The 23,740-nt window shown below is 39.0% G+C and overlaps 1 protein-coding gene across 1 annotated transcript in view; it reads right to left on the reverse strand.

Moving 5' to 3' along the window:
- Positions 1-7,420: 7,420 nt before the first annotated feature.
- The window catches only part of LUZP2 (leucine zipper protein 2), a gene marked incomplete at both ends in the record, with an annotated part of 147,706 nt that continues 131,386 nt past the window's right edge, over positions 7,421-23,740 (reverse strand). Inside the window, 3 exons of the mRNA XM_084207580.1 lie at positions 7,421-7,525; positions 8,052-8,129; positions 14,788-14,880. Coding sequence (XP_084063706.1) covers positions 7,421-7,525; positions 8,052-8,129; positions 14,788-14,880 — 276 coding nt within the window. The remainder of the gene's footprint in view (positions 7,526-8,051; positions 8,130-14,787; positions 14,881-23,740) is intronic.

Raw genomic sequence — 23,740 nt, forward strand, 5'->3', positions numbered from 1 at the left:
CCCCTGGGGCCCTCTCCCAGGCAGGTCAATGTTAATTTCAGCTCCAAAATCTTGCATCTGGTGCATTACACATTCCTGGTAACATTTTGGGGCTTATGAAGGTCCCATGTGTTTGGCCACACCTGTTACAGTGCTCACCTGCTGCTGACTTCTCAAATGGACATCACTATGCAACCAAGCATGAGACAGCTCAAAGAGCCAGGGCAGGGCTGGGAGGAGGAGGTGAGCTAACTGTCCCACCCATGCAGAACTCACCCTTTTCCTCTGCTGCTTTCCCACCTTGCTGTTTTGAGCCACTCATGCTTTCCTCTGGTCTCTTCCAAGTACAAACTTGTGAATTTAGATTCGTATAAAGCTATCAAATGTAGCTATGATTGAAATACTTTTGAAAGAGCACAAGTGGGCTAGTATCTTGAGAATTTCAGTGTTTTCTCACGTTTTCTGCATTAGGGAAATTTTCCTTTCAGACCATTCAGGAAGTGCTCTTGCAGTTCATATTCCCACTACCAGATACTTTTAACTGGTGGGACTGAAGCCTCTTTGTAGTGGGCAATGCCAATGAGCCTTGTGGGTGTCTCGATTGACCCCCTACACACCCCCACTCTCACACAGACAGACCAGGTCTCCTTACCTGTTCAGTACTAGATTTTCCATAATATAGTATCAAACTGTTCCATTAAGCAACTGAAGTCATGCCCGAGAAACACAGAAACAGCTTGAGCTGGGTGCCTCTGACCAGGGACCCCAAGCAGAGGAACCCCTTGGTTTTTAAACCTTCACAGTCCACCCATGCACAAATTCCACTCTTTCCTCTAAGACCTTCAATGTCCATCCACCTGGGTGGCACCACTGGTTTTCATGACCTTAGCTATCCAAATGCAGGATAATACACGGCTCCTATTGTGCCTCTCCATGTTTTCCTCAACAATAGATGATAAAATACTCTCATGGGAGGTAAGGCCACCAAGATCATTATGTCTAGGGACCTTTTATGTGGGAGCAATTCAGTAGAATTATTCAATGTTAGCTGTACACCAAATATTGAAACTGGGTGTCCCTTTCCTTAGGAAAGGAAACAACTGATCTACTGCAGCTGCCTATCGAAGGCAAAGGCCATCAAGTTTTTTCTGTCCTGAAAATTTTGTGTTGGAGCAATCCTCAGACATATTAATTACGGAATATATTATACAAATTTTGATGGTGTGCTCTTTAAAGTGTTTGAAAGGTTTTTTCCATAGGAGGGAAAGTATCCAGCTCTAGTGTTTCTGGTTCTCTTCTGGCTGTCAATGGTAGGTAAAGGCCTGCTAAATGCTTTCTAACCTGGCAACTTTTTGTGGAAGCAAGCCCTGGATTGTGTTCAGATGGTGAACTCAGCTATAAATTTTGTTTGTTGAATCCACATATTGAAACCAAGCATCTTTGTGTCCTAACACGCTGTGTTGGAGTAGTGACGTTTTCAGCTTTGGATCAGTACCTTGAGTTGCTTAGTTAGCCATTGTCCATTTGCTTTTCTGCAAAGAAACATCATTGTCTAGTAGAACTGTTAAATAGCGACAGAGGCAGGGTAAAAGCCAAGATCTTTTTCTCCTAGCACCTTTGTTTGGGAGCAATAAGTGGAGGGGTGAGGTTTTGGATTCTATTTTTCTTGGTTTTCAAGACTGAAAGAAAGAGATCCTGCATATATCTGGGAAGGAAAGAGAATAGTCTTATTGTTGGCAGTGCAGTTTATGGGTTGAAAAAGAAAGGTTCAATCCAGCACTCGCTCTTTCTTCAGGACCTTGGTCTGTGAGACTAGCTGCTGAATTTTTTTGTTTTTAATTTTGTAACTAGTCTTTGCAAGACTAAAAATGTACAGTTTTATGTAGGACTGAGGAAGAAAACACGCAGAACTGTGTGGAGCAGTTTATAAGCTGTAAGAAGAAAGTGAAAAACTCTGGCTTTTTGTTCTAGGATATTTAGTATAGTAACAATTTACTAAACCTGTTAAGTTTTGAAGCTGAGCTCTACAACAGTACATGCAGTCCAATAGGAAACTACATAGCTCCATGGTGTGGCTTAAAATTCAGAGGATGCAAGTTAAAAGAGGAGCCAGCAAAATTTTTCTGTTCTCTTTGTGTGACTAAGATTTTTGCCAGACGTTTTTGATTTTGTAGGTGGACTCTGCAAAAGTGAAAAAATGTAAAGGTATATAGAGCTGGAAACAAAAACCACAGTTCCAGTATGTGTGTAGTGCAGTTTACAGGAAAGCTGCCAGAGCCATTTGAACTAAAACCTGCATGTTAGAAAGAACTGGTAGTACAAACAGTAGGATAGGAAAGCTCAAAGCCCCTACAGTGTGCTGTTGTTGATATTCTTTGATGTGTGTGTTAAACCCAAAAACTGTTTTGTCCCTCCTTTTGGCCAGATTAAAATTATAGGGCTGGGCTCAGAAAGAGAAAAAAAATAAAAGAGTGCATACAGCTGAAAGTAAAAAGCATAGCAACAATGTGTGTTGTGCAGTTTAAGACTGTAGGGAAAAAGTGATGCCCAGCACTCTTTTTTGTTCTAGGACTTTTTTAAGGTGGCAGCAGTTACTGAACTGCGAGGAATTTGCATAAGCTCTTCACTGTCCATTTGAAATGCTTAATTCGCACAATAATCAAGGGGCAATATGAATTCCTCTCCAGTTGTATGTAATATCAACTTATTTCACCTTTGAAGATGCTCGCTACAAAATTGAAAATATCACACAAAACCCTTGTACACAAAATGGGCAAGAGGAGAAAGCTGTTGATGGCTTCACCTTTCCCTCACTCCCCTTGAACTGCACCACACACATTGGCATTATGTGCTTTTCTTTTCAGCAGCACATTCTATCTTGTAGAAATGATATTTAAAATTTAAACCATCCAGCAAGTGCTCCCAAAAAACAAGATCCTGGAACAAAATGACATTTGTTGGCATTGTCTTCCTTTCCCAGTCCCTAAAGTGTTCACATAACACAGCGTTATTCACTTTCTATTCAGGTTTGTATACTTTCACATTTCTTCTCTCTCACTGATGCAGGATCCAAAAAGGAACTGCCCCATTTACTGATCCCATACTAAGGGTACCAGGAGAAAGCCCTTGTTGGCTTTTACCTTCCCAATGCCGCTGTCCTGGAGTGACTGATCACAGACTGAGTGAACCGAGCTACAGCCCACGAGGGGGAGTTTCTCATCTCTTCAGACCTGCAAGAGGTTTTATTGTTTAATATTGTTCAGTTTTTGTGCTGGTGAATGCTTTGCCAATTAAATAAACATTTTTTTTCCACTTTTCTCCAAGGAAATCTTTTCCTGAACCAGTTTGGGGAGGGATTTGCTTTCTAGAGGGACCCCAGTTCGGAGGTTTCCTCCAAAATGTGCCCTAAACCAGGACAGCTGCCTTTCAATAGCTCCGCTAGATGGCAGGGCGCACTCACCAAAGAAGCAAATGTATCATGGTATTTTTAAACCACAAAAAATGCAGATCCTACATGGTGGAAAAAGTCTTGTCACTACTCTCAAACAAAATGTTCCAGGACAGAAAGATTTCACTGACATTACTCTTATTTTCAAACATGTGTTTGAACATGAAGTGGCACACACCTTTCCCTTGCAACGTGTAAAGTGCACCCACTTTATGGTGGTGTGCAATTTCCTCCTCAGCTCTATGCAGCAGCATGCACTTTAGTATGTCCACAAGGGCTTTTCCATTGGAATGAAAGCATGTAGCCACAGTGGTTCATGTACAGATTGTAAAGATTTACCACCTGCCCTGGGAGGTAAAGATCAGCAAGACATTTTTGTCCTACCATTTTTATGTTAGGACTGTGCTCAGACATGCTCATTCTTGATTGCAGTATCTAAATGTTGGTGTGTGGCTTCACAGGGAAGAAAACCATAGCATACAGCCTCAGTGTTTCACATGTAGGTTGTAGCCTTCCAGCGGGCAGTAAGTGCCAGCAAGCCACTTCTGTTCTGCCACTTTTGTGGGAGAACAATCTTTAGACATATTGTTGGAGGTGGTATCCTCGTTTTGGTGCTGGCCTCTTGAGAGTGTAAAAAAATGCTTTTGCAGGGGAAAGAAAGAATGTCGCTGCAGTGTTGTAGATGAATGTTATAGGATGTTGAGGTAGGAAAATGCTGAAGAATCACTTCTGTCCTGCCCTCTCTTATGTAGGAGCAAGACTTCCCAGTCTTTATCATCATATCATTGCTAGCTGTTGAAAGAGCTTTTCCTTGGGAAGGAAAGCATGTACCCACTGTGTTTCAGGTGAGTTAATAAGCTGTCCATAGGAGGCAAATGCCATCAATCACTTTTCTGCTGTTCTCTGTTGTGTGGCAACAATCCTTGGATGTATTAATTGTTGGAGGTTGTGTACTCATTCTGTGGCTTGCCACAGAAGTGTCGGAAAGGCCTTTTTCCTGGAAAGGAAAGCATGGAGTCTTAGTGTCCAAATTGTAGGTTATAAGCTGCCCATGGGAAGTAAATGCCAGCAAGTTACTTCTGTCCTTCTCTCTCTTGTGTGAGAGCAATCCTTGAACATATGTATTGTTGTAAGTAAAAACCTAATTTTCATCAGGCCTTTGAAAAATTCAGAAAGCTCTCTTCCATGCGAAGGAAAGCATGCAACGTCCGTGTCTCAGGTGGAGGTTATAGGCTGCCCAGGGAGCTGACATCAGGAGGACTTTCTGTCCTACCACCTTTCATGTGGGATCTATCTGTTTGTGTGGTTATTATTGCTAGTAGTATCTAAATGTTGGTGGTGAGCTCTTTCCAGAGAACATCAGTGCCACTCTTTGGGAAGGAAAGCATTTCTCTTGATGTTTCTGGTGCAAGGTGCAGTCTACCAGTCAGAGAAAGGCAAAACAGGGCAAGGTAAGGGTAGGCAAGGCAATAAGAGTCATAGGAGAAGAAAGCAAGGCAAGGCAAAGACAGGAAAAAAAGAGGTAGGAAAGTCAAAGTGAAGTGTGACTGATTATGGCAAAGCAAGACAACGGCGTGGTAGGAAGGGCAAGGGAAGGACATGGAGGTGTAAGTAAGGAAAGGCAAGGCTCAAATGGGAAAGGCAAGGCAAAGGAAGGGTAGACAAAGCTGAGCAAGGCCAGGGACAAAAGTTGCAAGCAAGCCAAGGCAGGAGATGGGCATGCAAGGCAATGAAGTGCAAGGGAGTGGTAAGAGGCCATGGCAAACCTAGGGTTGGCTTTGTCAGGAAAGGAAAGGTAATAAAAGCTGACAGGGAAGACACCAGAAAATTATGTCAAAGGAAGAAAAGGGGTGTTCCTCTGGGAGGGTGACATGGCTGACAGGCAGGCTGAGGTGCCTTCAAATCAACACATGTAGCATGGGCAACAAACAGCAGGAGCTGGAAGCCACTGTGCTGGAAGAAAGTTACAACCTTGTTTCATTACTGGAACTTGGTGGGATGAGTCCCATGACTAGAGTGTCACTACTGATAGCTACAGCCTGTTCAGAAGATACAGGGGAGGAAGGAGAGGTGGAGGGATGACCCTCTACATCAAGAAGTGGATTCCATGTGAGGGGCTGTCTTTGAAGAACAGCCATGAGCAAGTCAAAAGCCTGTAGGTAAGAATCAGTGCCCAAGGCAGCAAAGGAACCTTGTGGTTGGTATCTACTACAGGCTGCCTGATTAAGGGGATCATATTAACAAAGGCTTCTTTCTAAAGCTACAGGAAGTGTTGTGCTCCCAGGCTTTTGTCCTGCTGGAGGGCTTCAACCACTGTGCAGTGGAGAGCCTTTCTTGACAGATGACTGAAACAGAGTTTCAGTGACCTTTTCAGTTAAGGTGTGTCATATGCAAAGACATGCTGCTTTTGGCATCACTAGAAATTAATGCCAGCTGTACATAGGAGAGGATCACAAGTCTCTTGCCCACTGAATATTTTGAAAGACAGTAGACTGTCTTTAGCAAGATTTAGGATCAGATGCAAAAAGCCACATCTCTTTTCTGATTAATTTTGTGGCCACGATTTAACTTCTTTTGACTCTTTACATGGATAGTCTTAAGTCTTACTTTGTCATCATTTGGCCAGCTCATGAGGTTTTTTTTTTTTAAAATTGTATTTTCTCAAAGCAGAGTAATTGCGACTATCTACCTTTGAGTAGAGGAGCATATGCAAAGTGTCACGGTGAAAGATTATTCATACCAGCAAGGAAAAGGCAGGTATTGAAGGAGAGGTAAAATCTTAAATGCTAAAACTGAAGACAGAGCACCACCAAGTCAAAAGATTTTTCTATTTGCTTTTAAACTGATACAAAGCAAGAAAAAGTAAATTATTATAACTATTTTAAATCTAGTAAAAGATGTGCTGAGATGTACATTAAGACAAAGATGGAAGTTTACAAGTTACAAATGCTTAAAATACTTCTTGCTAGGGATAGCATAGCATTGCATCAGGCAGTTTACTATTCCAACTGTTCTTGAAAGATTTGCATCTCAAAAAGATATGGCATATGAATTCTTAAGTTTGACCAATATTGACATACACACAAACAAGCAAAACATTCTCTCTTCTCTCCCTTTCTTTCTGCTTTCTTGTCAGAGAGTATGTGACAGGAGAAACTGAAAGAATCCATGAGTGACAGAGCTTACTCCAATCAATCCTCCCTGATGGAGTGATCAAAGGCCAACTGTAGTGGACAAAACAGGGCTTTATCCTTTAAAGTATATTTTATCCTGTTGAGATCAGCACAAATATAGGGGATGAAACTGACTTCCCATGGCTGCCATCCAAGCTAGGAAACTGTAACTCAGTACTACCTGCAAATTTTTTTGCTTGAATCCCCAAAGTAATAATCCTCTCTATCTTCATCCCTTAAACTCCAATTCTGTCAGCTTTTCAGTGCTCAGAAATGGACTAGTTAAGATAACAGTGAGGAAAAAAAGAACAAAATAAACATATTTTATTGTGTAAGTAAGTAGATTTGAGATGGAAATACTAAAAGGTAAGTATACATGGATGCCCATGCACACAGTTCTCTTTTTACAGTTGCACTTAAGGATTGTACTTCAAATGTGGTCACACAGCTATCTTCCCCCACACACACTGACTGCCCCTTAATATTAGAACCTAATCTGCCACAAAATTACATGAAATAAGACAGACTGAGAAATATACTTGAGAATGACTGTTGTTTACCAAGAAGGTAATTTATAGTATACAATTACTGATAAAGTAGAACAAGAATTCAAAAACTGGACTGCATTACAAAGCATTTTTTCAAACATCCATTTTGGATTATTGCTGTAAGGTACTAATCGGTCTGTTCTAGACTAATTTACAGACATTCATAAAATAGTGAAAATCCATGCTTTAGAAACGTGGGATATTTCATGCCTTTGTGCTAACAGAACATGAGGATGGAAGTGATTGGCAGTTTTAAATGTAGATAGTAGCATTTAGAGTTTTTTTCCTGGTGCACTAACTGATTCTTCATATTTTTTCTCCTTTTTTTCAGGTGATTTTTTATCTTCAGGTGTAGTCCATGGAGGGCTGTGAAACTTCTGTAGAGGTAAAAACATGGTGTATAGAATACATATATATATAAGCAGAAATAAAAAAAAGTATGTTAAAATTCCATGGCAATGGAACTGTCCCTAGAAAAGGGTGCAAAACCATACAAGTCTGATGCTGCATACAGCTCCACATCACTGCATATTATATATATATATATATATATATATATATATATATATATATATATATACCAATTATATATGTATTTAATATTTAATTATTTTGGAAATCTCTCCCTACTCCAGGGCTATAGACGTCACACTATCAGATTAACTAATTTGACTACTAATTCATTTGACTACTAGCTCTTAGAATATTTAATGGTTTGCAAATTTTTACCAGCCAGAAAACATTGTGAACAGGTGAACTGCTATCAGATGCAGTCAAAGTCTGAACTAAGTAGTCTTCACTTTTGAGACAGAACTTGGTGAAGAATATGGAAGTATATTTCAAGTAACTGCATTTCACAAGACCTTTTAGTAAAACACCCACAATTACTCTGAAAGAGAATACCTGAAAGCTTGTCCCTGTTTCTGCTGCCTTCAAACGAGATGTTGAATCATTACGATTCCCCAAACATGTCTTGGCAACCTGTCAATAGAAATGTCAGAGATAACTACTTCATATTTTTTCCAAAAATATTCAGTTTTCAAAAAAACAAACAAACCAAAAATCACTGGGTCTTCTTTTAAGCCTACTTGATTAAATGGTACAAAGTTTTCATAGCTAAGCTTATCCCAGACTCCCATCATCCCTGCAATACTCTTCAACAATATAGTCTTGTGACAGCCAGTTTAATAGCTTGAAACTTGATACTTATCCAGCTTTTTTACTTCATGTTTAAATCTCATCACCAATAGTGAAGTTTACTTCTACAAGTGGTCGTAGGGAACAGAAAATGAACTACAAGTGTCTCTTATGGGTGAGGAAATAGCAACAAACAGTAGAAAATCGGCATTACAGTTAGAACTTCTCTATTACTATTCTCTTGTCTAAACTCTGGATCTCTTAGGTATAATAATCCCTGAATAGGAATATAAAGTCACTGAATGGGGAAGTCAGATGACTCTCAAGGTGAAAAATCTTTTTGCATTAATTGCTGTCATTTTATTCAAGGACTCACATTATATTCTTTGCCAATATAATTTTAATACCTGGGAAAACAGAGTTGCACAGCATAAATAAAATTAATTACAAAGTAGATTTTTGAACCAAGGAGATCTCCAGATATGAAACCAGAGATTTACTCAGCACTGAAAATTCTACTGTACTTAAATCAAAGTCCCTTCTGGAGTAGGATTAAGCATGCCATAAGAAAAGGAGTTGAAACATGAAATACAGTCAAATATTCATAATACTTGGTCATTACTCTAAAAGGAGTTCCCATTGGAATTTCTCTACTTGTTTTGCTATTAAAAGTGATACATTCAAATGGAGTGAATATGACAGGGTTTATAAAGTTTTAAGTCATCAAGACTCTTTCCAATGTAACAGTGGGTGGAGGGTTTAGTAATGTTTAAGCTACTGAAGTGAGCCTCTGAGATGATGCAGATGGATTTGATGTGGGGAACTCTTTTTCATATTTTCCCACTCTAGACAGTAGCAAAAAAAAGTTGGATTCATATAGGGAACAATCAAGGCAGTATTGATTAAATAAAGTCTATTGATAAAGTACCTACTCCTTTTATGACAAAAAATCAAACAAAACATCAAACAAACGTGTTTATGTCTTTGATAAAGACTAAAAAGTCAGATGACAGAGTAGCAATTTTTAGTAGACTTTTAATACTTCAAAACCTTATAAGTGTGGTCCTGTCAAAACTTCCATTTAAATTATTTACTCTTAATCTATATTTTTAAAAAATATTTCAAGCTGAATCATCTCAGAAAAAATGAGGATTTAGGTGACTTCTAGGTGCACAGCTTGAGGACAAAAGACTCTATAGGTCAAACAATAGTATTGCAAAATGTGTAATGAAGAGGACAGATATAATGCAATTAAATATGATAATTTACATATCCAGAATTTTCTCTGACTGTACATACTACAACATGAAATCAGGTAACCTATTTCAACAACATAATTTATAGGAGATAGGAAGCAAAAACTATTAATTGCTTTAATAAAGCTAAAGGTCAACTTCTTAAGACATATGCAAAGAAAGAAAAAAATAACCAGGTCTGCTTTAAAGAAAATAAAAACAAATGATAAAACAATGCTTTATGAGTGAGTAGTCTTGCATAATCTTTTCACAGACCAGATAACAAAGGCTATCTTGATAGGAAAAGAGCAATAAAGAGTTATGTCTGTAGTATTTCATAGTTGTTCACTCAGAGATCTTTTCTTTTTAGTAGCACACCATGTGTTGCAGAAAGATAGTAGGAACTTTTTCTTAAGAATGCCTTTATGATGTTAAAGCATAATATATTCATTACTGACTCCTTGTCACTGTGAAATTTTGTGCATCATGACCAAATAAATTACTGAAGAACAACAGTTCAATAGCCAGGATTGTAACCAGTTCCTATGGATGAGGTGTATAAACACAGACAGACACACAGACAGACACACAGACACACAGAGACACACACAGCCACACAGGACTGGGTTTAACAGAACCCAAACTGAATCCCATCCACATATGACCTCAGGGATATATATAAACACACCCCCCCCCCCCCCCCCCCGCCATGTGTATATTTATGTGCTTTTATGTAGGTGTATATATATATATGCATATATAAACACATAAATATATAAATACACCCAACACATCTATCTTTGTGTCCCTCAGCTAAAGATGAGTGGAGGAATTTAAACCCAATGACCTAGAATACCTTTCAAAGCCTTAGGTGACAGACAAAGAAAGCAAAACATTAAACTTTTGTTATTGTTGTTAGTTCCCTCTATGCCAAGTAGTGGATTGTTTCGTATGTCTGTCTGTGTGACTCTCTTTCTGTCTGTCAGATTCCCTCCCATGAGAGGTACACTCATTACAAAAGGACAGAATGAGAGCTTGACATGGCAGAAACTATCAAAGAGCAAAAATAATTTGCTGTGCTGCTTTCATCAGCTTAGCAGGCAGGCCAATTAAAAAAGTATCTGTGTATGAAATTCTGGTTATAAAATCTTCATCTTGATTGGTAATGTATGCAAAATTTGAGAAGTTATGGTATTCAATTGTCCTAGTATGTAACCCTGCAAAGCTGGAGAGCTTCACAGCTGGATGTATAAATGACAAAGGTGGATAAACAAAGGGTGCATCTTTATTTTAAAATTTTTCAACAAGCCAGTCAGAACTCAGCATGTCCATTGGCTAGTAAATCATGCAACTTTATCTCAGAACAGCTGAACAATGTTTTCAGTTACATGTTCATGACAATGAACAATATAAGTGTTTTCTACTGCATCAACTCAGCAAAGCAGAACTGGCTTTATGGTCGAAATATCATAACAATTTAAGGGCAAGTAATCAATTCACAAGTGGACAGGAAATCAGTCTTGAATAAGTGGCATTATAACAGCTTTTGCAGTTAGAAAATAATTCTGCTGCTCCTAAAGAGCATCATACAGATTTAGTTGACCAGACATTGGAGCTTCAGTGTTCCTTTGCACTGCTGCTCCTTTTTGGCTTTATGGGGCACAAAAGGCAGATACAGAAGTTGTTTGTAGAGCATGATGGGGGAGAAAGTACTGAGTTAATTCTGAAGAAAATCAGCCAGATACAGCAGAAAAGGACAGGGTGGTTAGGTCAACTGACAAACTAGTTATCCTAGTTGTCATTAACCAGGTTAGGTTCACAGTTTACTCAAAGACATTTTTTATAAGTTTTGCTCATGAACTTGTTACAGATCTCTACTGGAAGCTGCTTTAATTACTGTTTAGAAGACACAGAACAAGTAGCATGTGAAATGTGCATGTACCTTTTCAGAAGACACCTCTGCAGTTTTTAATATCCTTTTCCTGTTTTAGATCACAGTGTGCTAAGGGAATGCCTAAACTAACTTCTTATGACCTTCCTAGTCCTCATTTACAGAATCAAATTTACTTTAGGGATTTTATTCGTTTGAAATTTTGTTATAAAAATGGCTATTTTTTTTCTTTTATTACACCCTTTGGAAAACAATTGGAGAGTGCAATGTGATCAAAGCTCTGAAACTGAGGTTGATTTAAGAAAAAGGAAAAGGCTGTAGTTGCTTAGAAATGTGTACAATTTTGTCACCAATACTGAATGTCCTTTGTCATTGAATGATTAATGAATATATAGTGTTTGTTTACTGCAGGAAATTAAGGCAGTAAAAAAAAGCACTATCACTTCTGTTTATCAGAGAAGATTATATAAGGACAAAGCAAAAAATCTAATATGACAACAGGAAACAAAGAATAATTTCATAAATTCTTTGATGTTTTAGCAATACCAAATAGGTGGTTTAAAATGATATGTTACATGCATAAGAATTATTTGACATGAAAAGGGAATTAAGAAAATTATGGGGTAAAAGCCAAAATTTTGGGAAGAGAGAAAAAGGAAGGGATGCAGGGGAGAAGGCTCTGCAGAACTCTGGTTCTGCACAGAGACTTTCAGAAGTCAGACATAGGAAAACATCTCTGTATAAGGCTTAGAAAAAGTAGTATTGACAAGATGCCTCTAATAAAGTACAAATAAACTAAAGAATGGAAACTTTACAACAATATTGAAATTAATATTTTTTTGATTTCTGATGAATTTCATATTCTGTATCACAGGATATTCTACCTACTTCTGGCTATTACTGGTCCTATGTCAAATTTCATTACAGATAAATAACAGCAGTGTCTAATTTCCAAATTTGCTACTCTGTATCCCATTTGTCAATACATTTTCATTTGTATTTGTTCTAATGTAAACTACACTAATTACTGTGAACAGCCATAAACCCCCCATATATATAAAATTGCAGAAAGAACAAAAATTTAAGATAGAGATGCTTAGCTATTCAGACTTAAAAACACCAGTTGGAACCAGCAACTAACCATTTTGCTTTATTTTTTGCCTCAGTGTCTGTAAGATTGCATGTTTCTCTCTAGTTAGTCTTCACTACCTTAATTCTTCCAAAATATAAATCACATTTTAATTATCAGAGACACAACAAAAGGATATTTGTAAAGTTCTAAGAAAGGATTGCTGAAATATTAGGTATCTAGGCAACAGAGTTTTAGTACATTTTCACTAATTTTTTCTTTAAAATGCTGCATTACAACCTTAACCATCCAACCTTATTCTTCATTCCTTGGAAGTTAAGCAGCTGTAAACACTTCAGAAAAAATTACACACAGGCAATGAAAAATCACAATTAAAACTTTTCCTAAGTGTTGAATTTTCTCCAAGTGAGAGTGTTCACAGGTACAAATTGCAGCTTTGTATTACTGCAGTAATATGATCCTTTGGGAAAATAAACTCCTTCCAGCTCTTTCAGAACTAAAAGGTGCTATCTCTAATGCTAATATAGGAAGGCTGACTGTGGAAAGAGACATTTTTAGTTCAGCTCTCAAAGGTAATAATTTGAATTCTTCCTTGAGTCTTCCTTTCTCTCTGTGTTAATGTGAGATGATGATGATGATGGTGATGAAGTAAAAGGTTGCTAGACCAATCTCACCACCTGCATTATTTTAATGTCCATTTTAGCCTATGTTAAGATGGACAGTGTGTTCATCTGCTGACTGACTAAACAAGTACTGACTGACTAGGCAGTTAAAAATACTAGTTGCTAGAAGTACTAAAAACAACCACCAGCTAATCTAAATAACTAAAACCTTGATTTTATGGAAAAGTGAATATTTAGGTTTCTTTCATCACAGTACTTGATACAGAAATTAAATACTCTTTTGATTTTTGAAATGTATTAACAGTTATTTTCTTTTTCTTGTAAGGAATTCACTTCTGTAAAAAAGAGCTATTTAAACTTTCTGACACAAGTATTTAGCCTAAATTATTGCAGTCTCTATTCAAAGTATTCTACATTTCATCCAGCCTTACACAACTTTTCCAAGGAATAACTAACCTCTAGTCATAATCTAAATGGAGTTCACTCCAACTTCATAATTTTACATGTGTTTCTTCTCCTCCTTCAAATTTTATTAGCAACTGAAGTTTCCTTTACCTCTAGATATAAAGAAATGTGCAACAGCAAAGTATGCACTCTTATGGATATGCAATTTCTCCTTGTTCTGTAGAGGATGTGGCAGAAGGGAGGTAACTCATAACTGAACAAACTTATAACACCTTTGTAATAAATGGATACAGTATAATTTTTTTAAAAAATTATTGTATACTGAATTATCTAAGATTTTTTTTCCAGAATTTTCTTCACACTGTCATGATCACTAATAGCAAGTTACTCAGTTACCTCCACAGGATTTTTTTAATCTCAAGATATAACAATATATTCAATATGTATTGAAAAAAAAATATATTTCACCTGCAAATTAGTCAGAGTAGCACTGTACTTTTTTAACTATTGAGCAGAAAATCCTCAACAGTCAGAGCAGACCCTCACAACAAAATTTGTCTCGCTCATTTTTTCCAATGTTCTATTTGTATCTTTGTTCCCTGTTCTATTTGTATCTTTATAATTACAGCCGCAATCCACGCATTTGAGATTTCTGTTAAGAGTTCATATGCTCTTAAATGCTGTTTGACTGAGTGTATTGTCTCAGTAAAAGCACCAGATTTAGCTTTCTGTCAGAGCTGTCATAAGAAAAACACAGCTTTTACAGCTTTTCTAGACTGGCAGTGAATGATATCACATCCTTTCAACTGTTATGCTGTCATGTCTTACGTCTCCCCAGAGGCTTTGCTTTGTTAAACAAAGCTGTGCCTGATTATTAGAAATAAATAAATTAGTAATAAATATTATGATATGTAAACAAGGGTTTTGCATCTCACTATAAAGCAGGCAACGCTTCAACCAGGAACAAACAAATTTTTGAATTGGTTAAACATCAAATGACACCACTTTCCACCACTGCTCTTCTTGCAACAGCTCCACCAGTTCTATCAAGCAGTTTTTAATAGAAACCTTGATAGTATGTATGCACAGATTGACAGCAAAGAGCCTTTGCTCCTCAGCACTTTAATACAGAATATAGTGGGCTTATAGAATATGTCTACAATCCTGAATAGGAAAAGTCCCACTGACAGTCACCTAAAGCATTCATGTTTGCATACAGCCCAGATTAGGCCTGATTTTTCAGGTGAGCTAATCTTACATCTTGAGAATCACACTCCTGGGTGCTTTGATTTTCTTCCTTTTTCAAGGTGACATGAAAATTCTCTTTCTCTGCTGAGACATTTTGCCAGACCTGAAAAATAAAAATATAAAATAATAGTTTAAAAATTCATATAATTGTGATAAAATATCAAATAAGTCACGTCTGAAAATTCAGGATAACAATGAATAACCAAGAGGTCATATACTGCAAACTGTTAACTACTCTATATACTGCATTTTCAGCAAATTTTATTCAGGGAAGTTAAAACTTCAGACACCAGTTTTGAAACCTTTCTCATGTCACTTACACAGCATTGAATTACTAAATAACATAAATGATGATCAGAAATTATGAACAGGACAAACCAAACTAAATAGGTCACTATTTACAATTTAACTTGAACCATGAAAAATAGTTCAATTCATAGTTGAAATAAAATAGTTGAAATAGTTCAAATAGTCTCTGGTCAACAGCTCTCCAATGAGGATTTGTTAGTTTTATAGAGCAACTGACTACAGGAGGAAGTAATGTGGAGATAAACAAATTTAAAAGATCAATATAAATAATTGTTTTGTTGAATAAGAAATGCCATTTAATACCTGTATTGAGTGGCCTGTCTGTTTGGACTGAAAGGAATTACAGTTCTTCCAACCTAAATTTCTTCCCATGGAATAAAAGAAGCATATGTTCAATAAACAATAAAACCTATGTTCATTTCTTGAGTACCTGACACAGTGAAATCCCATGGGATGCCCGCAAAACCAGACAGCTTTAAGCCCTACTAACTGAGGAGAATAAATGCCTATGCATAGTACTTACTTCAGAATTTGATTCTTGCTTAAGATTGTACCTGAGCAAATGATACACAATTTCTTAGCATGTTGTACTTACTGTTGCAGAACAAGGGGAAGTTTGAGATTTTAGGAAAGTTATCATCAAAAAATTTATTCCAAGTGTCGCATTTTCAGATGTTTAAAGCATTTCCTATTTCTAGGAAACAGGGAGATTTCCAATTGTTTTATGTTTAATCTTCAAAAGATTGAAGTCCATTATTACATGCTAGAACTCCTCTCTTCTCTCTCCCAAAACAAAAGACAAGATTTTATGAGGTTTTTCAATTTCTATGGGATTGCCTTAGCCAGTAGGATCGGATTCTGTAACAAACTTTTAAAACTGCTTACCAGAACTGCACTGCTCAGACACCAGCCAAACCTGGGAGCAGTGAATGGGACTGCTTCATTCCCCCTGTTTTCTAACTGATGGACACTGCACCCCTTCATCTATCACACAGCCATCATCTCCAACTACTTTTCATACTGTTACCCTAAGGTGACAAGGATCTGCATGTCTTAAGTTCAAGTTTGAAACACCACCACACTTGCCACAAAGGCCAAAGGAAGAAAGCAGGACAAGAGGGCAAGACCCTGGCTGGGTGCCTGTCATGGTTTGACACTGGCCAGGCACCCAGGAAAGTAACTCACTTACCCTTTCCTGCTATGGCTGGGCAGAGGATAGGGAAAAAAATTAACAAAGGGCTCATGACTTGAGATAAGGAGAGGGAGAAAAGCACTCTAAGGGTAAAGCATGTTCACATTTAAAGGTATAAGGGAAATTTATTATTTAGAGAGTCAGAGGAGGAAAAGTAAAAGAAGCCTTTAAAACACCTTTTTTTTCTCCCCAGCCCCTCCCTCCTTCCCAACGGCAGCGAAGGGAGACAGGATGTGGGGATTTTGGTCAGTTTGTCATTTGTGATCTTCTGTTTGCTCATGGAGTCTTCTCTCTGCTGTGCATTTAGGTCCCTCCCATGGGCAAACAGTCTCCCCAAAACTGCTGTGATACGGGTTACTTGTCTACAGGGTGCAGTCTTCTAAGGACAGGCTGCTCTGGTCTGGGAGCAAGGGCCCTCTGGCCCTCTGTCTCTATCTCTGGAGGCAGGGGCACTCTTTCTCCATTCGGTCTCACAGGGGATCGCAGCTTTCTCTGGTGTCCACCCACTCCAGCGTGAGCCCTTTTACCACGGGCTGCAAGGGTATCTCTGCATTCCCTGTGGAATTCAGACATTCCAGGGGCAGCTTGTTTCACCACAGTCCTCCCTGTGGCTTGCAGAGGAATCTTGGCTGCTGTGGGGGTTCCAGCTGTGGGTTTCTCTGGGCCTGGATTGAAGGCACTTGAGACAGTAATCCATGTTCGGACTCAGGTGTTATTATTTCTTATCAGTAAAACAGTCTCACTGCTCTGAGTTCTGCAGCTTTTCATTAGAAGGCACAAAATGCCCAACAATCTCTTGTTCCAAGGTCTTTTAAGACTAAAGTATCCAATTAAGAGCTGACACCTGGATTATTTTCCCTTTTAACCCAATAACTGATCCCAAAGAGCTGCAATGCAGACTTCTCTGCCCAATTACAAAATGCCACCCAAACCCATGGAGAAGAAGGAAGAAGAAGCATGAAGAAGAAACCCAGGACAACACCCTGTGCCCTCCATCTTGCTTCCATCCACAACACACTAAAAATCCCAAAACCTCAATTTCTCACCAAGTGATGCACCTACACTGCTCTCTATAATCTATTTCACACTTTTGTGGGTTCCAGTCTGTCTTGAAGTCTAGGAAACTTTCTCCATGAGTGAGAGTCAGTGCTCCCCTGGGGGTCAGGGCACCCCAGAGCAGACAGAGAAATATTCCCAGTGGTGCCCTGGGTTTCCACAGGCTCCAATGTTTGGAGCACGTCCTCCCCCTCTTTCTTTTCCACTGACCTTGGAGTGGCCACGTTGTTTTCCCCTCACATGTCTCCACTTCCTCCTCTTCTCTGACTAGAAGAAAAATTGCTGCTCGTAGGTACCACTGCAAACAAGTTCCATTAATTCAAAGATTCCTGCAGGATCCTGAAGCGCTGAGAGGTTGATTTATCTAGGTTCCACACTGGGGAGTCACTCGCCGTGTTGGCCGCGCGGCGCTGCGGCCGCCCCGTGGGCAGAGGCAGCTGCCAGGGCACTGGTGCTAGTTAACACCTCTCCTCGGGCAGGGCACCAGGAAGGAGAGGCTGCCCCTGCTGCTGCCCCTGCCCTTCTGCCTGCGGCGTGGCTGGCTGGGGGCTGCCAGGCAGGCAAGGCTCGGTGCAGGCTGCACCAAGATGGAGCTAGCCGTGGTGCGGGGGCCGAAGAATCGGCCAGCAAGAGTGGCAACTCTCCTCTGGAGAGCCAACCCTTGAAGGAAGCACACTGAAGTTAGGGTGAGGAAACCCTCCCAGCCATGATCCTTTACTGTTCTGTGTTAATGTATTGTACCCCATTGGTTTTTCCCTTGCCACTCTTCCAACTTACATGCATCCCATTCGTTCCTTGTTTCTCCCCAGCCTTCCCATTCCCTATATAAACCTCTGTTTTTCCCTGTGAAACACAACCTGCTGTCCCTGGCTCCCTTCACAGAGGGCCCTGCTCTAATTAAGGCCTCCACTTTGTGGAACCTGCCACACAGTGCTCGAGTCTCTTTCTCTGTGTCTCTGGCACGGCTGCCAGGCTGAGAGCAGAGAATCGCTCTGCTGCCAGGACTGTGCCCGTGCCCTTGTGCCCCTGGGCTGAGAGCAGAGAATCGCTCTGCTGCCAGGACTGTGCCCGTGCCCTTGTGCCCCTGGGCTGAGAGCAGAGAATCGCTCTGCTGCCAGGATTGCGCCCGTGCCCTTGTGCCCCTGGGATCTCTTTATGAAGGCGCTTCTGCCATCGACAGCGCCGCGGCACCCTGGCGTATCCCTGCACCAGGGATGACCCCTGGCAGAGGGGCCTTGCCCCTCCTGGGGAAAACCTGCACTTGTGCTGTTTTGATTTTCTTAAATATGTCATCACAGAGGCATTACCAACCTATCCAACTGGGCCAGCAGCATGTCCCTCTTCAGAGCCATCGGAGATTGGCTCTGTTGGACATGCTGTCAGCTTCCTGCAGCTTCTCATAGAAGACCCCTGTGGGACCCCCTCCCATTACCAAAAACCCAGGCCATGCCAAATCAACCCAGTCCTTTAATTCTGAGTTCGGGCCAAAACACCAGAGGGCATACTGCATCTATTTAGGCAGTTTTATTCTATAAAATTTTAGGACCAACACTGACTATTTACACGAAAAATTTTAGAGACTTACATACTTGCTGATGATGTGTGAGTCTTACAGGACGACTTTGCAGAGAGGATGTTTTATTATTAAAAATAATCTCTCACATAAAAATGAATATGCTATTACTTATCTGAGTGGGGCCTATTTACTACACCAACACCTTACATAATAAAAATGACATCAAGCATTCCACAATGAAATTGTTTGGATAAAGATTATGAACTCCTTCCCAATTTACTTAAAGCTTTCTAAACTGTCCTCAAATCTTTTCAATACAGGATTTCAAATGCAAATATTTTTTCAAGGAACATGAAATCATCTATTTTTTGTCTTTGAAATAATTTAGAAGCATCTTCATGGTGAGACCTTACAAGCTTGACTAAAACTCAAGCTTTGCATTACGGATCCTTGAAATAATTGTTTAAAATGTATTGAAGGTATGTGCTTGCAGAGGAAACTAGACTCTGTTGATGACTGCTTTGCTTGCAGCAAAACTTGCATAATACTTGAAGAGAAGCAAATCACATTTCTTATTTCTTTGAGATTTTTTCCAAAGTTTGCAGTGGAATAAATTAGACCCCACTTCTCCTTCATGCCCTTGAAATTTCCTTTAGCTATTCTTTATATATTTTTCATTTCTAATACCAAACAGCTTTTCTGAAAGGTGAACTATTGTTATAATACCCTCATCTCCACTGCTAAATAAAACTGCAAAATTACATCAACTGAATCACATGTTTCAAATTATTCCTAAACTTTGATATGTAGCTCAATTATTTGCCATATTATAAATAGTCTTACTGGCTCTTTCGTCTCTTTCGTCTCTCATGACTTTTTGGCATGACTGCACAACCCTTACTCTGTAGCCAGGAGTTTTTCACATGAGATGCCAGGGTGCTAGGAACAGGACTTGCCAGACAACCTGCCAACACAATATGGGTCACATCAATGCAATTTTTCCCTATTACTTAGAGAGTCACACATACCTGAAAGTGTGCCTCCTTACTACTTAAAAACAAACTAAGCAAAGAAAATAAATAATTTAAAGTGTGGATTGATACAGTGTGCTGATAAGAGAACCAACCTGTAAAAGACTGGAATTTATTAATAGCCTACCATGGAGGATATTCAGGTGTGTGCTGTGTACAGGGCAATTCCCCTACTATACACTTTTGAGTAGTTACCAGAAATATTCCTAATAAAAAAAAACCTTTAATTTTCTGTAGATAACAGAACTGAGACCTGTAGCTACACACATGTGGAAGTACTCTAATGCAAGAAAAATTACTGAAATTTGCAAAGAGATCCTATTCCAACATTACTTGAAATTGCACAACACCACCACAAAATTCAGGTATTCATCTTTTTGGGTCACTGAACATTAAAATTTCCCAAATGATACAGTTTACAAGACCACCTGTGCTCTGTAATTTACGTCTTCCAAATGTCTCATTTATTACCTGTAGTAATTAAGCTATTGTTTACCTGCTCTATTTTTGTAGAGGATGTAATTGCAAAGTGAATTTAAAGCACACTTGGCTTATCATTCTGCCAAAATTCAAACAGACTTTCCTTTGCTAAAAATAGCCAAAATTGTTCTTCATGTAGCAAATTCAATCAAAATATGTCAATATAAATATCAGATTAAAATTTGTACATATGTAAGAATCTGTAAAATGAGTCCATGGAAATGGAAATTGCATCTTGTCAGTAAAAGGCAATACAAGATTTCAGTCTTACCATCAGCAACACTTTATTCCATAAGAGCAACCAGTGAAACTGGTGAAATATTTGCTTCCTATGATCATCTGTAACCAGGCAGGTGTTCCCACAGCTGTCTACAGCTTCTGTCTCACTTTAATCATTTGGCTGATATTTAAAGAGGAGATAAGTATCTCTTGAAAAGCATCTATATTTTGAATGTATACCAAGATACAAAATCTTGTGCCTTAAAAAACAACTAAATTACACTTCATGTAATCCAGTTTGAAAATTTAATGAAGTCCTCTAAGATCTCTACTAGTCTGTAGGTAGATGTTACTACATTACACATCAGGAGTCTTCTGACTTTAACAGGTAAAAGAAATCCTCTATTGCTGTTCATTTCATGTTCTTTGAAGTCAGCTGGGCTAATGATAAAAATAGTTGCCAAAAGCCAGTGCTGCTTCTAATGATGTAGCAATGCGTGATCTGAATACGTATTATGGATTTGGAGGAGAGCTTACTGCTGTGGGAAAGCTGTTAATGACACATCTGGGGTTTGGTCCTGAAAGTCCAAAGCACGACCACAGCAACTTCAGTGGAAGCTGAGAAGGCTCACTGCCTTTACAAAAAGGGAAGGGCTTCCTATAAGACCTTCCTTGCCTCTATTTATTTAATCCCCAAATGCAGCATTTTTCTATGACATTTCTGCTCTGACATTTTCCTGAGATTAACTTTCCATCCTGGCACACGCTTTAAAGAAAACATTTATGTAATATTACAGCATTGGAGTCTTGAGTTCAGATTTCATGGCACTATAGTTGGGTCAATTGCTTTTCATAAAGTTATGCCACAGCGATTTTTTTAACTAATCTGATAGCGTGTTGCTATGGTCCATGGACATATCTCAAGAGAACAGGGCCCTAAAAGCTTTATTTATATTGTGCAGGCATGCATATGCTGTTGCATGTATTTAAGAGCATAGACATACCAGTCCTAAATTGCTTTCAAGGCACTTTACTGCAGCAAATATACTTGAACATATAATATCTAGATAAAGGAAAAGGTAGAGTAACCTGTAAATGGCAAGGAAAGAATTACATTTATTACTGAAGGCTCTATGTAGCTTACCCAGAAACTGGATTTCCCACGCAACATATCAAGACCTTCTTGAATTATTGTTCTTTCAAAGGACTTTGTAATAAACTTTTGTTATTCATATCATTAATCCTTCTATTTAAATCATAAAGTTTTAATTTTTTGTTTTCCTTAGTCAAATAAAAAACTGGGGCAACTAGAGAAATAACTGTCTTTGCATGTAGCAAAAGCTGTATCTACTTTTGATCCCCTGTAGTTATTTAATGGTTTTGTTCTGTGGAATATTATCTTTGCTATAGATCTGATTAAAAAAGCACTTAGGTGTAGCAGGCACAGGCCCTGCGAGCCTGCCTTGGCGTTCAGAAACAGGATGCTGAGTCAGGATGACTGAACAAAAGGAGCCCCTCTCTCCCGCTCTCGGACCCTGGCTTATCTCTCTGTAAAGCTATAGGTCACTTTCCTTTAACCCTTACCATTGGACAATTCTCAATCCTCCCTAACCCTATATAAACCCCTGTTTCTGCCCGGCTCGTCGGAGCCGCTGTCCCTGAGACCCTTCGAGACACTCCGTGGAAGAGCTACGAAGAAGACCAATAAAGACATCGTCTTGGAACCTCATACAGCGCTCTCCTCTCTTTCCCGGTCTTCCGAGTGCCTGCTGGGTGCTCCAGCCAAGCCTAGCTAGCCTAAAGAGCTGAAATCACTCATGAGCTGATAATCACTGAGCTGTATATCACTAAAGACTAGCTAAGGCATAGGCTGGGTGCACTGCCAGAGCTTGGGCTGATAAGCCCCCCTCAGAGCTGAGCTATCCAGCTTTGATGCAGCTCCTGGGTACACCCCGTAGCCCAGTCAGCGGCATTACTTAGGTATCAACATTTTTGTAATATTTCTTTAAAGGCAGGATATCTATACTATGGTTTTCTGTCTGACAGTAACAAAAGTGTCCTTCAAGTCTCATTTCGGAATATAAACTTCAGATTTCAGGGTCTTTTATTACTGTCTGGCAATATATTACACAATTTTTTTTTTTATTCAGGAGATCTTTTTAAGTATAATAAATTATTTGAAAATATTTTTCCCCAATATTCCTTGAATACTAAAGTCCTGAATATGCAGCAAGACTGCAGAGTCCCCTGCAGCTACTGCCAGTACCTCCAGAACACTCCCATTGTCATGGATATTATACTTTCTACCTACTTATACTGCCACCTGCCAACACCAACCCACATTCATAAGCAATTTAACAGTCAGAACAGCTAAAAAATTACAAAGACAGATATGGAGCACTGTGTGACTGACCTATGCAAATCAGAGCCTTGGGGTAGCTGAAGATTCATCACCTAGACAGTGCTACTCACCAAAATAAACAAAGTGAAGCAAAACCCCATCCCCCAACCAACCTTCCACAACCCCAGATAAGAAGGACAAGATGGCAGAAAGCATGTAAGGAAAAGGGCATCCATAGGAATATTTAAAAAGGGGAAGAAAATGAAAGAGGCATTGGAGACAAATGGTAAGTTAAAAAAGAGGAAATAGGGTATGTTTTGAGAACGTGTCTGCATGTCACTAACAACAGCAGATATTCAGGCAATGTTGTCTTCTTGTCTCCTGGTCTTTAGTTCTTGCTTGTCCCATAAATCAAAACCTATTTGGAACAATGAAAAAGGGTGGATCTGATAAGAATCAGCATGCTTGAAAGAGCTCGCTCACTATGTTTTGCAGTAAACAGTGCCCCTGATTTAATAAATGAGAAAACAGAAGTGGCAAACAGCCACAGCATGGCAAAATGCAGGATCAATTGATCAGTGCAAATAATAGGAATAGAGCTTTGTTTCATTCAGTTGCCCGTACTGCATTTTACAGCCCTTACCTACTCAGGGGCAAAAAGTAAAACATCAGTCCATCAAAATTAAGAATCTTATGGAAAAATATAGAAATTATTTCATCTCCAAACACAAACAAGTCTTCTTTCAGGCCCTGAACATGAAACATGAATGAATACATTTTTGGCTTCCTGAGACTTCACACATCTAAAATAAAATTTAA

Source organism: Fringilla coelebs, assembly GCF_963513975.1.
Source record: "Fringilla coelebs genome assembly, chromosome: 6".
Classification (NCBI taxonomy): Eukaryota; Metazoa; Chordata; class Aves; order Passeriformes; family Fringillidae; genus Fringilla; species Fringilla coelebs.